The following is a 16,581-nucleotide window of genomic DNA, read 5'->3' as shown; positions in this document are numbered from 1 at the left end:
TATTTATGTGCATTGCAGGTTACAATACAAAACTTCGTCACAGGAAAGCAATTATTTTGTGCATAAATTTGGAATTGTGTGTGTTAGCTAGAGAACGGTTAATCCGACTTGAACCTAAACTGGCATGCTTATTCCTTAAGACCAGGATGAGCACACAGAAATGTCAAATGTCCGAGAAAGTGTCCTGCGTTCGATACCAGGAGACGGTGGTTTTGTAACCTCAAATCTGAACGACAGAAGAACGGCGCAAAGAACAGAATCGGTTGTTTCGGCGAGGAGATTGGAAGGCCGAAGGGCACATCCCCAAAACAACTGTCCTGGGATCGAGTCCCGGCGAATATACTAGATATGGGGGCAATAATTTCTATCCTGTGACAAACGACGATTCGTATAAAAACATGAAGACTATCAAAAGCGCACCGGAAATCTATACTCATATGATTTCAATGCATTTACATAGCAGAGACTTTTCTGGTAGTGTCTGATGAAGAACAGTCCTCCTGGAGCAAGACTAAAAAGTTACCAGATCATACGGGACCGAAATTTGCTTGCAGATTACAGCTGGATACGTACCAGAGAAGCCAAGTACATTTACTGCAAATGGAAATAATGAAGCGAAGAATTTAAATTACGTATAAAACATTTTCTTCAAGTTGATTTTAAGCCTTTTCTAGCACCTTGAGGAAAAGTAAAGTAAACATTTCTCAGGGGCCGAGATCTATCTGTTATTAAATACAACAAAACCAACTAAAAGAAATTAAATAGTTCGTGAGTAATCAATGAAGTGGTTGAAAGAAAAATGTCGCTGCAAGGAATATAATTTTAATTCGTCAAATATACAGATTTCCTGAACTCACCTGAAAGTTCATGTCTCCTTAGCATAAATTAAACTTAAAAGTTGTTCCCATTTAATATTCATGATATCCCATTAAGCAAACTACGCAGCGTCTTTGAGTTTTCACGAAATTGGTAGTTGGAGCTGGAAAATTAAGAGACTTCAACAGTTTTGTGATTAAGGCAACGAAGGGTCGAATCGTTAACAACGAACTTCGAATGTCATTAATATTTTAACAATCCCTGCGCTTTTAAAGCACAGAAAATTACTTAATGGAGTCAGAGTGTAACGAAACAAAGACGGGAGAGAAGCCTTGCATCCCATCTGACAGTCTTCGTGACAGTGACAGTACGAACAAGGAGAAGAAGACGTACTGCTGGAATCAATACGTCACGATGGAGACCGCCACTTTGAACGCAGGAGACATCACCGAAAGACGTTTTAGTCTTCTGTTTTTCTTCTTGCGATTTGCAGGAATCCCAATGAACAGGAAGACGTCCTCATGCTATCGCTCACTGTACAACACGGCGGTCACTATCTGCATGTACAATGTGCACCTGGAATTTACCATGGATGTGTTCACAAGCAGAGATTTGGAATATGGTTTTCTGAAGGCCCGTTTCTTTCTGGCGACCACTGTCATAATGTGGATGCACACGTACCTCAGGTAATCAGAACCCACTTATCCGTTCAGTGTTTTATGGTGCCAGTATTTTTAGATTTGGATTTGTGATTTCCACGACGGTGAGTCCGAAAATGGCTGTCTTCTGTTTCTCTGCGCCGTGTAGTCTGGTAGAATTGTAAAGACGTTTCAGAGGTGGTTACTGCTTCCATCATCAGGGCAACAACCCAGAAGAGAGCCATCTTTTTCGTGAGAATTGTTCTTTGTGTCCTGAACAAATGTAACCGCATGCAGGCAATTTAAAACGCGAGTGTGACCCTTTGAAGACGAAGCTCGTCTAAGTAACATTTAATATAATTCAGTCCGTACCGCGAAGAAAACACTGCACTTCACCATTACAAAGATCGACCGAGTAGGATCTGAGATTTTCAAGGCGGTGAGTCCGAAGATGGCTGACTTCTGGGTTGTTTCGCCTTGTAGTCTGGTAGGACTTTACCGACGTTTGAGAGATTTTTGGGTCGTGGCCCTGACGATGGACCCAACAAATACCTATGAAACGCTGGTAAACTTGTCCCAGACTACACGGCGCTACAACCCAGAACACGGCCAGGTTATCCTAATTTTCCATAGTTTTGTTCAGTCCCTCCATAGGTACGTCGAGATAATAACTTAAATTTGGCCACGATCGCTTTCTTGCAGTCCCTTTCAAAGTCATTATGCGCTAGACATGCTATCAGTCGACGCTACAGAAACTTAGTCGCTCTAACATCGCTTAAATTGTAATGTTGTTTTTTTGTGGTACTTGTAACGTCGTGTTCACTCGTACCCAGACACCAAAGTTTCTCAGAAACATACCGTCTCCATTTTAAATTAGCCCTGAAGAAGGAACAAATATGTGTATCTGAAACGCTGGTATCTCACAGGCACGAGAACCTCGTATCTTCACAAATGTTACCGGCCTGTTTAAATTATGTTCGTTTTGGTGTAAACGTATAGCTAAATTTATACGAAATGCAAACGAGACTTTTCTCAGGCAAATCGCTCGAAATTATTGTTGCATGCTGTTGCAACACGAAGATTCACAACTAGGTTTAAAAAATTTACGGGTGCACGGAATGTTCAACAGTAAACGATATAAAATAAATTGCGATTACCTCCCGCGTCATTAATTTCGTAACAAATGACCGCGATCTGCAGTCAGCAAACGCCAAGGCCAATGATTAAGCAATGAATTGCAAAGAACGCGTTTGGAAAACTCGAGTGCATTTGTCAGCGTGGCTCTGCTCAAAGTAAATCAGAGCGACGACAGTTAGCTTCACTGACGGACTCTCTTATCAAATTCAGAAAACTTACATATTTGTTTCTTTCAGGATTCGTAAATCTGCTTTTGAGGTCCTCTTTCCTCTCACGGAATCCTTCAGATGGGAGGACCAACCAGAAACCGACCCCGACACGAAAGTTTTAACAATGGCTGGACTCATCACTCGCATTCAGAGATACATGTTGCGAGCCCTAATTTTGGTCTGCGGATATCTAATAACCCACACAATTATAATCAGAGCGAGACATTACTTCGTGATGTATGACACGTGGCACCCTTTTGACAGCTCGTCAATGCTGGCCTTGCAAATAAGGAATATCTCAGAGGTAACGATTACTTTTGATTTCTTAAAAAGTAGAAATGTTCACATTGCTTCTTATAGAAGCAATGTTATGTTGTGTTATCATGTTGAATAAACTTGTTCAGAGCCAGGCAAACATTACTTAACATTTAATGCAGTAATTGCTTTACGTAAGTAAATCGAATTTGATCTGGATCTGTAAAAGTTTTAATTGTTGTTACATCAGGGCATCTGTTGTCGTCTCTACGCATTAGGCTGTCCGTATTAACTCCATGAGATAGAAATTTAATTGCCTTCTGTTTGCGTTGCGTGTTCATCTTCTACTTAAAACATCTTCGTTTTCATGTCCTTAAGCTTATATTCCTCTGAGACTCCGTTCACCAGTTAACATAAATTATGCAGTTTGAAGGCGATTTTGAGGAGTGGCATTATTGTTATTCTTTATTTTATTAATTTACTCTTTTGCTTTGTGTGTTCTTTGCACGAAACGAAAGAACAAAGGGCTTTTCCTCTCTGTCAGTCAACATGTTTCAGTTCCAGAATAGCTGAACGGATTTCGATCAAACTTATCTTTGTGCGCTATCGCAAATTAATATCTCAATGTTTGGTAAGAATTACATGTCATTACGTTAATTTCTCCATAATTTGGTTGCTCCCTGTTAAGCCTAGATGTTCCCCTCATCACCTCGTTCGCATGCATTATCAGTCCTTGGTGCAGAATAAACCAAGTTTCACACCCATACGTTACTGTTATCGTCCTCAGATACTTGGCACATTTGCGATGTTGACCACAATGATGGGCTTCACGGGTCTGTATGGCATGATGGTGTGTGTGGCGTGCAGTCAGCTGGAGAAGCTGAGGGCAGCTCTCCTGGACATCAAACAGGAGACCTCAGAGCACGAGGGAACGTTCAGTCGCATGCAGGATCAGCTCAATGCCTGCATACGTCATCACCAGGAGATAAAAAGGTGAGGATGTGGAACACAATTCGTTATGAAAGTTTTCATGCACGAATTCTGATTGTCAACGAAAATCTCCATCATTTAGAGCTGGAAGTTGACAAATTCAGATGACTTGGTGATTCGAGGAATGACACTTGAAGCACATATCTTACAGTAATGACAGCATAGAGCTCTCGCATGCAATTTTACATTTAGCAACTATCAATGCACGTGGTAAAGACAATTAGAAATCCTATGGCAAGGAGATTGTACTAGTCAAATTGGCTAACAAACTATTGACGACAGTAGACACTATCGACCTGAATTATGCATACAAATAGAGGAACTAATTTACTGATTCTGTGTGTCATAAACACCTGTAAAATGAAGAGAATAATTTTGATCATGTATCCAGCAGATAGTAGCTTATAATTTTCCAATAATTATTGATAGTGAAACACGAATCAAATCGCAAACGTCAAACTGAATGAAGTCCTAAATCTGTTCCGTTCTCGTCCACAGGTTCATGCAGACACTTGAAGACGTGTACAGTCCCTGTTTCTGTGGCCTGTTCCTCATCTCTCTTATCACCTTCTGCTTCTTCGCCTTCTCCACAGTCTTGGTACAGTACTGTTCTCATAATTGCAAAATCCAAATGCAGAAAATTATAAACGAGAAACAAGTTTGCAGGAAAGAAGAAAGCAAACATCGGAGGATAAAACAATGTCTGTAAAAAATATAAATATTTCTAGAAGCGTCTTGTGGTGTTGAGATTTAGAATTAGTGAAGATTTTCTTCCACAACCCCGTGGTGTGGTACTTACGAGGACAGGTTCGCTTCTGTGAGGCGTAAGGTTTTGACAACGACGAAGATGTCAATGTGGACTTCCGGATTGTGAATCCCTGTGGACCTGCAGTTGAGAACCAACGATTAGCGGTAACATTGATCCAAACTACAGGTCCACACGGCGTTACAGCAGAGAAGACCAGCATCGACGACTTGTTTTTGCATTTGCATAATAGTCCAGTAGATTCCTTTAGAAATTGCCGCGTCTCTGGTGGAACCCGAATGTCCACTTCAGCGTTGAAAGTTTCAGGCGACTAGATTACTTTGAGTAATTTTTATACGTACATACTGAGGCAAGGAACAGAAATGAGTCTAAAATAAATGCATTCTCTTTATATAAAAAATTTAAACATGATATTTAAACCGTAATATTACCAGATTTTCTTATTTTTTACGCGTGCAGAGTTGGGGGAATCTTGGAAACGTAATACAGGGATTCGTGGCCTATATCATGCTATTCACATGTGTGTTCATATTCTGCAGGCTGGGAACGGAGTTGACTGCGCAGGTAAGTTCACGTCTTCTTACGAGTAAATGTTACGCGCATATAAACGCGCATTCAAGAGAATAAATTCAATTTCAAATGTTGCAGGCGGAGAGTGTGGGCGATTCGGCTTGGGGATGCGATTGGGTTGGCACTCCTGTACATTTCCAGCGCTGCCTGGCCTTCGTCATTGCAACAGCTCAAAAGGAGTTCACACTCACAGCCGGGAAATTTGTTCCCGTTTCCAACACCACCATGATGAACGTACGGTTATTTTAAGTATGATTAAGTTTAGAACACATAAACGGGGAATGTGAAAACAGATTTTGGTGTGTTAGTGACACTGTAATCATATCATGAAAAGACGCCATATTTTGCCGCAAAGAACTTCGGAATGGCATCGGACACGATGTTAGAACATAGCTTCCCTGTTCTATCTGTTTAAACGCAAACAAAAGGCGCCATATTAGCGCAGCTGAGCCTGAAGATGCTACTGAGAATGGTGGTCGAGAAACAACGCCGTACGCCCCAAAGCCCAAAACAAAGACGACGACAATTAAATGCAAATTAACTCAACTGAAGCGTCGAATCGCAAAGCGCCACGATTCTGGAACACGAAACGATGCACATAGAGGAGATGAGGCTCGAGAGTCTCAAAATACTAGCAAACAATTGCAGAGTTTACGACGAGGGCAGGGACGTGAATAATGGAAAACATACCGAACCCGAAAGAACCTAACAATCTCACATAACATCACTTAATCGATACCAACTAAACCTAACTAACCAAAACTAAAATTAAGATACTTAACGGAACCAAACTTAACCTATCCGAACTTAAACTAACTTAACCTAACCTACTCTGACCTAACCCAAACCACCATAACTTAAACTAAACAACCCAAACATACCCAAAATTATCCTAACCAAACTTAACCTAACCTGACCCAACTTAACATATCCCCACCTCGCCTAACCTAATCTTAGCGCAGGTAGAGGAACTCGTTCACGTCGTTCCAAGTCGCCCGAGCCTCACAAGTCCCTCAGGTTACCAGGTTGAGCTGCAGCATTACCACTGCGGGCACTGTATTCTTATCTAATAACTGAGACCGTACCGCAAAGAAAACACCACATTTCACCATTGCAAAGATCAATTTGTTGACACTCTTTCAGGAAATTATCGCTGTTAATTATGAGATTCATAAAAAGATCAGACTTATAGATTGTCAAGCAAATGGTAAAGATATGTACCACTGGTCCTTAAAGCATGGGTAGTGAGCACATGATATGGGAATTGAAGAAAATATAGCCACCTTAGTACAGTATAATCAAAGCGAGGTCCTCTTTCACAGTGTTTTTAAATTTGACGTTGTTCTGCATATGAAGTCACGTGACAATGTTTGTGTTCGCAGATGCTGAATCAATCGGTGTCTCTCTTCATGTTCCTTCTCCAAATGAGAGAGAGAAATGATGGCGAAAAAGAGGGAAAATGAATTTGATGGAACAGAAAACCCACGGCAGGCTTAACAACTAGCAGCTTTAGAACACAATAAGAGAGAACACACTTCACACTACACGTCTTGCAACAACAAAACACAGAAATGTCAAAATGGAACATTATTAATATCATAAGAAGCACAGCTCAAAGTATAACTGTATTCGTTATTGTACGAAATGAAACACTTTCTGTCCTATATATTTAATAAAGTTTAAATTAACCTAAACACTTCCTAACTTCGATTACCAATGGCGAAATCCTCCATTGTGGCAAATAGGGTGATGCACGACCAGAATAGCCAGAGAAATTACGTAACTTAATATCGGTTGGTGGAGTTTAAGGGAAGTTTCGGTTTGAACAATATTTGGTTAACACCACAATGACTTGTACCGCTGGAATCATTCAATGGATAAGTTAAGTTTCATAAGTTTTGCGCAGTAAAGTAAAGTGAATTACATTAAATGTTTTATAAATAATTCTTTTCTATTTGAAACTGTTTTGTTAACTGATTTACCTCAAAACTGCTAGTCTCAAAACTAGCAAACATAAGTAACAATTCAAAAATGACAGAAATCTAAATTATTTTTACACACGACTTTCGTAAGCCAGAAGGAATTTCAGTCAAGTGGCTAGAACTTTTTCCTCAAATTGGGAGGCCTCAGATTCAACAATCTCACAATGACCTGATAGACTGACAGAAGACTTTCGAGATTTTCCTCAGGGTCTCTATGAATTTTTCCTTCCGCATTGTGTAGATTGATGATGCATATTGAAAGTGTCGTTAAAACAAATAAATACGCACAAACTCACATCAACCCTAAAAATGGAGGCGATACATCTAATCGATTTGGCCGTAAATATATAGAAGTCTACATGTTGCCTAACCCAGAAGGTCATAACGGGAAATCTCAGACAGACGATTTCGAGCGAAAAAACTTTTTCACTGATGCATCCGTCGAAAAAAATTAAATCCGGTGGACGATCCATGTCAAGCAACAGAAATCTTCGCGACTGGTATTAATTCTGAAAACGTGGGGGACCGCGAATGAGTTACAAAACAAAATTCTCAAATTTAAAATGTCACTGACTGTACTGTTCGAAGTTGTGGCTCTTATTATTGGAACAAGCGAAGTTCGACCATATTCGAAATTCTTTTCACGGCTTTCTGCTTGAACGATAAAATTTAGCAGAGATCACCCTGCATTAAATGAAGATGGTGAGTGTGGCAAAAGAAGGCAATAAGGAACTATTAACCCTTAATCATCTGAGATTATAAGATGAGAGTGAGCGCGTTTCATTACGGAAACACTGACAAAACTTTTACGAAGCCACGAGCTTATATAAAAACGTTATATCACCTCCGGTTTTTCCGAATTATCAACCATAAGAAAGCAAGCAAAATAATTTTTAAACAAAGACAAGATGAGAAGAAAGTCTTGTCTTTCTGGGAAGACTCCGATATCGATTGTTAGGGATTGAGTTAATTGTTCCTACTCTCTACTTTACAAGGTATTTCCTACAAAAAAGAAAGACATGTTGAAGTCAACCACATCCGCTGTAAGGAACTTTTCAAGGCTCAAATCGAATAAGGATTTCCACGTGAAAACGCCTATCTGGATTAGCCACTCTTTGGATTGCAAATGATGTTCCAGGAGAAGCAGAGAGTGTCAACCAATCTCCTTGAAAGCGATAAAGCTCTACGGCGCATCTTAAATTGAAAACGGTGTTTCTTTTAAGTAAATATACACTTTGCAATAATTGCAAACCAATTGCTTGTTGTGATACCAATCATCACTTTGCCTACCCTCTCGTCCACGCAGCCATAAATAATGCGGGGGTCTTCGCCCTTCTATTCGAACACACAATTTGACCCACATGTCTCTACAGCAGTCGTCCAGTAGAAGTTTACCGATGTTTCAGAGGTTCTTGCTGTCTCCATCATCAGGTTTATGACCTCTGAAAGCAAATATTCTGCCATCTTCACAATCACCGCAAATGGAGACCTCTAATCCTTCTAACTAACAACGTTATTTATTTGCATTGCAGGTTACAATATAAAACTTCGTCACAGAAAAGCAATTATTTTGTGCATAAACTTGGAATTTGTGTGTGTTAGCTCGAGAACGGTTAATCCGACTTGAACCAAACCTGGCATGCTTATTCCTAAAGACTAGAATGAGCACACAGAAATGTCAAATATTCGAGAAGTGTCCTGCGTTCGATACCCGCAGACGGTGGTTTTGTATCCTCAAATCTGAGAAAGACAGAAGAACGGCGCAAAGAACAGAATCGTTTGTTTCGACGAGGAGATTGCAAGGCCGATGGGCACAGCCCCAAAAGATCTGTCCTGGGATCGAGTCCCGGCGAATATACTAGATATTGGGGCAATAATTTCTTTCTTGTGACAATCGACGATACGTATAAAAAGATGAGTAGCTCACCGGAAATCTATACCCATACGATTTCAATGCATTTACACAGTAGAAAATCTACTGGTAGTGTCTGAGGAAGAACAATCCTCCTGGAGGAAGACGAAGAAAGTTACAAGGCCATAGGGGACCGAAATTTGATTGCAGATTGCAGCTAGATACGTAACAAAGAAGTCGAGTCAATTAACATTAAATGGAAATAATGAAGCTACATATTTGAACTGTATAAAACATTTTCGTCAAGTGGATTTTATGGCTATTCCTGAACCCTGAGGATAAGTAAAGTAAGCATTTCTCAGGGATGGAGATCTATCTGTAATGAAATACAACAAAAACAATTAAAATAAATTAAATAATTCGTGATCAGAGTAATCAATCAAGCATGCGTTGGAAATATGTCGCTGCAAGGAATATAATTTTAATCCCTCAAACATTCGGATTTCTGGAACTCACCTGAAAGTTCATGTCTCCTTACTATGAATTAAACTTAAAAGTTGTTCCCATTTAATATTGATGATATTCCATTAAGCAAACTACTCAGCGTCTTTGAATTTTCACGAAATTGGTAGTTGGAGCAGGAAAATTAATTGACTTCAACAGTTTTGTGATTAAGGCAACGAAGGGTCGAATCGTTAACAACGAACTTCGAATTTCATGAATATTTTATCAATCCCTGGGCTTTTAAAGCACAGAAAAAGACGTCTCAGAGTTAAGGAGTAGAGCAGAGGGAAAGGTTACGTCCTGCACCCCATCGCAGATAAACTTCTGCTAATGACATAATAATAGTAATTCTGATAACTGGAAGAACAAATATTTCTGAAATCAATACTTGACGATGGAGGGCGCCATCTTGCAAGAAGAAGATATTACTGAAAGGCGATTTAATTCGCTGTTACTTTTCTTACGCATTGCGGGAACACCAATGCACAGTAAGAGGAAGACAATCCTCCACGGCCTTTACAACGTATTGGCGTTTGTGTCTTCACACGGTCTTTTTCTGCAATTTTTTATGGGTCTAATAACAAGCTCAGATATGGAACACTGGGTAATGTCCATGCGTTTATTTCTCGGAGGGTGTGTCACCGTGTGGATGCAGCTGTGTCTCAGGTAATCAGAACACAAAATTTCATATTCCTTTATGGTTTCAGTTCGAGTCGTTTTTAGGTAAGGGTATCAAATTTTGATATTTAACCTTTGAATTTATGTCTGCGTCATCAGATACATCTGAACGTAAATTTAGGGAGTGACACTTATTTCTTTTTGCTCAGAACATCTGGGTTTAAAATTTCGGCACAAAGATCAGATAATCTGAGAATCTTGATTTTTGTTTCTTACTCCTTGCAGGCAAATGTTAAGGTGGTACTTACGATTAAGCGACGAACACACCATTTCAATTTAATTTTAAATCAGTAAACACTAATTATATTTCAATTCAACTTGTTTAATAACGAAGTATGAATTTGTTTTTAAATGAGACTTACATAAATAAAATATATATCTTACAGTGTGTAACACATTTTTGGTCGTGATGTTCCTCATTTCCAACGAAAATTACAGAGATGTTTACAATTTATCCACATCTGCTTTATTCTGTTTCAGGATTCAAAAGAATGCTTTTGAGAGCCTGCTTCTTCTCACGGAATCCTTCACGTGGGAGGACCAACCACAAACAGATCCCGACACCAAAAGCTTGACAATGGCTGGAGTCATCCCACGCTTTCTGAAACACATGAGATACGTCTTGCTGTCCGTCAGTGTGTTCCTTGCAGTGCAGTCATCAGTACGCGTGATGATTTACAACGATTTGGTGTATGATACTTGGTACCCTTTTCAAACCTCCGATGGTCTGGCGTTACAAATAACTAGTATTTTCCAGGTAACGAAAAATCGTGATTTATTAAAAATTCAGAGCCTCGGCATGTCATATCCAGCAGAAATTATGTTTGCTATTTTTGGAAACAGTTGTTCAGAGCAATTTTTGCCAGTGTTACAAAAATGCCTTCAGTGTTACTGTTCATGGCTTCTGTTTACACTGTTTCATCCATCTTCTTGTGATTTTGTTGTTCTGTGGACCAGATCCATTCGTTTTATGCGATACGTCGAAGTGGCACAACTGTTTAGTCTTAATTTTATTGACTATTTTGCTTATAATCTTCCATTCACCTAACATTAAATTAATTTTTCCTGTTCTTCTGCTCATTTCTTTGTATCATCATTTTATTATCCTCTTTCACAACTGGTGTTATCATCTTCGGTTCGGTGTGATGTGATTTTGTTGGGTGAATTTGCTTGTTGACTTTGTACTGCATCGCGTGTTAAAAATTTTGTCCAAATCCAGTTCTGTTCAAAAATTGTGTCTGAAATGGTGTTGTATTTTGTAAAAGTATACTTTCATATATTTATTACTTGAAAAGCCGGTACATAAAATAATTTCAACTGATCTCTTGCTGGTAATTATCTTTCAGCGATAAGAATGGGTTGACTTCATAGACATCACATGAATTCCCAATCATGGATTGAAATTTTGGAACGAATAACTAATTTCAGGAATTTGCCAATATTTGACGATGTGTCCAAATCCAGAAAGTCCTCATAATCCGCATTTCTCTACACTCGTCTGTTTTCCCCCCTCTCAGGCCCACATAATGTCCTCAGCACCTCGTCCTCACCCTCTTGATTTCATGCCTTTTTAACTCAGCGTAAACAAAGATCCACTACAAACTTAAAAGTGACAGCTCCGGTGGCCATCACATGCTTGGGGAGACCCACAATCGCTTAGCATTTACAACCCCCAACATCAATGTTTCCCAAAATCTATATTTGTACAAAACAGTGCAACATTTACTTTTCAATTAACTGAAATATAAAACAGCGGTCACACATGAAAATTAAAATACATTAAAAGCATGACATTCGGGGCCTCGTATCTGGTTCAATTCCAGAATTGTATCCTGCCACAAAAATCATCCAAGAGGACGACACGCGTAGAGCGGATTTGCATGTGTGCCCTTCCTCTAGTGTAAAAGACCAACTCCACACTTATAACGTAATCTTTATCTTGCTCAGGTATTTGGAGCAATTGTGATGTTGGCCACCATGCCTGGCTTCACGGGTCTCTATGGTATCATGATATGTGTGGCGTGCAGTCAGCTGGAGAAGCTGAGGGCAGCTCTCCTGGACATCAAACAGGAGACCTCAGAGCACGAGGGAACGTTCAGTCGCATGCAGGATCAGCTCAATGCCTGCATACGTCATCACCAGGAGATAAAAAGGTGAGGATGTGGAACTCAGTGCGTTATGAAAGTTTTCATGCACGAATTCTGATTGTCAACGAAAATCTTCATCATTTAGAGCTGGAAGGAAGTTGAAAAATTCAGATGACTTGGTGATTCGAGGAATGACACTTGAAGCACATATCTTACAGTAATGACAGCATAGAGCTTTCGCATGCAATGTTACAATTAGCACCAATGCACGTGGTAAAGACAATTAGAAATCCTATGGCAAGGAGAATGTACTAGTAAATTGGCTAACAAACTATTGACGACAGCAGACACTATCGACCTGAATTATGCATACAAATAGAGGAACTAATTTACTGATTCTGTGTGTCATAAACACCAGTAAAATGAAGAGAATAATTTTGATCATGTATCAGCCGATAGTAGCTTGTCGTTTCGAATTGTAAATGAGACACGAAAAGAAATCACAAACTCCGAACGGAAAGAAGTCCTAAATCTGTTCCGTTCTCGTCCACAGGTTCATGCAGACACTTGAACACGTGTACAGTCCCTGTTTCTGTGGCCTGTTCCTCATCTCTCTTATCACCTTCTGCTTCTTCGCCTTCTCCACAGTCTTGGTACAGTACTGTTCTCATAATTGCAAAATCCAAATCCAGAAAATTATAAACGAGAAACAAGTTTGCGGGAAAGATGAAAGCAAACATCGGAGGATAAAACAATGTCTGTAAAAAATATAAATATTTCTAGAAGCGTCTTGTGGTGTTGAGATTTAGAATTAATGAAGTTTCTCTTCCAAAATCCCATGGCGTTGGTACTTACGAGGACAGGTTCGCTTCTGTGAGGCGTAAGGTTTTGACAACGACGAAGATGTCAATGTGGACTTCCGGATTGTGACTCCCTGTGGACCTGCAGTTGAGAACCAACGATTCGCGGTAACACTGATCCAAACTATAGGTCCACACGGCGTTACAGCAGAGAAGACCACCATCGACGACTTGTTTTTGCATTTGCATAAGAGTCTAGTAGATTCCTTTAGAAATTGCCGCGTCTCTGGTGGAACCCGAATGTCCACTTCAGCGTTGAAAGTTTCAGGCGACTAGATTATTTTCAGTAATTTTCATAAGTACATACTGAGGTAAGGAACAGAAATGATTCTAAAATAAATGCATTATCTCTATATAAAAAATTTAAACATGATATTTAAACCCGTAATATTACCAGATTGTCTTTTTTTACGCGTGCAGAGTTGGGGGAATCCTGGAGACGTAATACAGGGATTCGTGGCCTATATCCTGCTATTCGCATGTGTGTTCATATTCTGCAGGCTGGGAACTGAGTTGACTGCGCAGGTAATTTCACGTTTTATTACCACTGAAACTGACGTGCATGTAAACGAGCATTCAAGAGAATAAATTCGATTTCAAATGTTGCAGGCGGAGAGTGTGGGCGATTCGGCTTGGGGATGCGATTGGGTTGGCACTCCTGTACATTTCCAGCGCTGCCTGGCCTTCGTCATTGCAACAGCTCAAAAGGAGTTCACACTCACAGCCGGGAAATTTGTTCCCGTTTCCAACACCACGATGATGAACGTACGGTTATTTTAAGTATGATTAAGTTTCGAACACATTAACGGGGAATATGAACAGAGATTTTGGTGTATTAGTGATACTGTTATCATATCATGAAGAGACGCCATATTTTGTCGCAATAAATGTCGGAATGGCATCGGACACGATGTTAGAAAACCGACGTTAAACAACGCTGTTCCATATGTCATGACGCCAACAAAAGACGCCATATTAGAGCAGCTGATCCTCAATTTGTCAGTGGGAATGGTCGTCGAGAAACAACGCCGAACGTCCCAAGGCTTGAAGAGAAGATGCCGACAATTAAATTCAAATTAACTCAACTGAAGCGTCGAAACGCAAAGCGCCATGATTCACGAAAACGGAACGATGCATATAGAGGAGATGAGGCTCGTGAGTCTCAAAATACTAGCAAACATTTACCGAGTTTACGCCGAGGGCAGGGACGTGAATAATGGCAAACATACCGAACCCGAAAGAACCTAACAATCTCATATAACATCACTTAATACAAACCAACTAAACATAACTAACCTCAACATACTTAACGAAACCAAATTTAACCTATCCCATCTTAACCTAACCTTATCTAATATAACGCAACTCAAACCAGCAAACGTAAATTAAACTAACCAAACCTAACCTGACCCAACTTAACATAACCCCACCTCGTCCAACCTAAACAAAGCACAAGTAGACGACCTCGTCCACGTCTGGCCAATTGGCTGGAGCCTCACAAGTCGCTCAGGTCGCCACGATTGCACATTTCGCTAACTTCTCTGTAACACCGCGGTCGCCACGGGTAACATAGTATCGTTCGTCGCCATTGGAACAATAGGCGGCAGGTCGCCACTATATCGAGCGTCGTCACGGTCGCCAGGTCGCCACGTTGCCTTCCACCATTAGCACTGCGGGTACTGTGATCTTATTTAATAAATCTGTCCGTACCGCAAAGAAAACACCACAATTCATCATTGCAAAGATCAGTTTGTTTACACTCTTTCAGGAAATTATCGCTGTTAATTATGAGATTCATAAAAAGATCAGACTTATAGATTGTCAAGCAAATGGTAAAGATATGTACCATTGGTCCTTTAAGCATGGGTAGTGAGCACATGATATGGTTTGTGTGAATTTATAGCCATCTTGGTACAGTATAATCAAAGCGAGGTCCTCCTTCACAGTGTTTTTAAAATATGCCGTTGTTCTGCACATGAAGTCACGTGGTATTGTTTGTGTTCGCAGATGCTGAATCAGTCGGTGTCTCTCTTCATGTTCCTTCTTCAAATGAGAGACAGAAATGATGGCGAAAAAGAGGGAAAATGAATTTGAAGGAATAGTAAACCCAAAAAAGGCGTCACAACTAGCAGCTTTAGAACACAATAAGAGAGAACACACTTCACACTACACACAACACGTCTTGCAACAACAAAACATAGAAATGTCAAACTGGAACATTAGTGAGTCATCCTGTAATATCATAACAAGCACAGCTCAAAGTATAACTGTATTCGTTATTATACGAAATGAAACACTTTCGGTCCTATATCTGCAATAAAGTTTAAAGTAACCTAAACACTTCTCTAACTGCAGTTACCAATGGCGAACTCCTCCAGTCTGGCAAGTAGGGTGACGCACGACCAGAAAAAACAGAGAAATTACGTAACTTAATATTGGGTCCAGCTTTTTTTAAAGGGTAATTTCGGTTTTAATAATATTTTTATTTGCACACTAGCTGATATCTGGACCAGGATTCGCGACTGGTAATTACCCAGGCACTCCGGTTTCTGGTTTTTACGAAATTCTCAGATCACTCATTTCAGTGCATGCAGTAACTAAATCGATAAGATGTAAGAACGGACATGCGGTCGGGCAAACTAAGGTTTTCATTAAATTTCCTCAGACAATCAAAGAGAACGTCGGGGGAAATTGTTTTAGAAAGACATTAAAGCTTTCTGTCAAATTTGTTCAAGACAACGGACGTCGGTCGACGCTAAACAGCGACTGCAGTTAATGCATCGTAGTTAAACATCACAGCATCATTAACATCTTTAAGAATCTTTCGTCTCTCTTCTACGGACACGAGATGTGATTATTGCAAACAAGACTGGAGACGTAAGAGTTAACGGGCGAAAATGAAAAGGCCTGGCAGATGAAATATTTTCCAGTTGATGGGATCTATTTTGTGGTGGATATAGTCTGCCTGATATCTGACCGTCACGCCATGTAATAACTTACTTCTGTGGCAGCCCAGAATGATAATTCATAAACTAAACTAAACTGTATTATACCTTTGAATTGATGTACCCCTGAATTACCTAATTAAGGCATTAACAACACAATGCCTTGTTCCGCTGGAATTATGCAATGGGGAAGTTGAGTTTCATGAGTTCTGCGTAGAAAAGTAAAGTGAATTACATTAAATGTTTTATAAATAATTATTTTCTATTTGAATCTTTTTTGTTAACCTATTTG

The 16,581-nt window shown here is 39.8% G+C and overlaps 2 protein-coding genes across 2 annotated transcripts; both read left to right on the top strand.

Moving 5' to 3' along the window:
* The first annotated feature begins 1,107 nt into the window (after positions 1–1,107).
* On the top strand, positions 1,108–6,985 carry LOC147871537 (uncharacterized). The gene is made up of 7 exons (XM_087360831.1): positions 1,108–1,502; positions 2,828–3,104; positions 3,843–4,048; positions 4,544–4,643; positions 5,271–5,375; positions 5,460–5,615; positions 6,764–6,985. Exons 1-7 carry the CDS (start codon positions 1,108–1,110, stop codon positions 6,842–6,844), a joined length of 1,320 nt encoding a protein of 439 aa, XP_087216957.1. The 3' UTR covers positions 6,845–6,985.
* A 3,326-nt stretch (positions 6,986–10,311) lies between these two features.
* On the top strand, positions 10,312–15,672 carry LOC147871536 (4-vinylanisole receptor-like). The gene is made up of 7 exons (XM_087360830.1): positions 10,312–10,385; positions 10,878–11,058; positions 12,345–12,550; positions 13,038–13,137; positions 13,765–13,869; positions 13,954–14,109; positions 15,352–15,672. Exons 1-7 carry the CDS (start codon positions 10,312–10,314, stop codon positions 15,430–15,432), a joined length of 903 nt encoding a protein of 300 aa, XP_087216956.1. The 3' UTR covers positions 15,433–15,672.
* The last annotated feature ends 909 nt before the right edge of the window (positions 15,673–16,581 follow it).

The sequence above is a fragment of the Zootermopsis nevadensis genome, unplaced genomic scaffold (genome assembly GCF_977971745.1).
Source record: "Zootermopsis nevadensis isolate Lab colony 2312 unplaced genomic scaffold, Znev_1.0 Znev_ptg000050l, whole genome shotgun sequence".
In the NCBI taxonomy this organism is placed as follows: domain Eukaryota; kingdom Metazoa; phylum Arthropoda; class Insecta; order Blattodea; family Termopsidae; genus Zootermopsis; species Zootermopsis nevadensis.
This window is presented reverse-complemented; position numbering and strand designations above follow the sequence as displayed.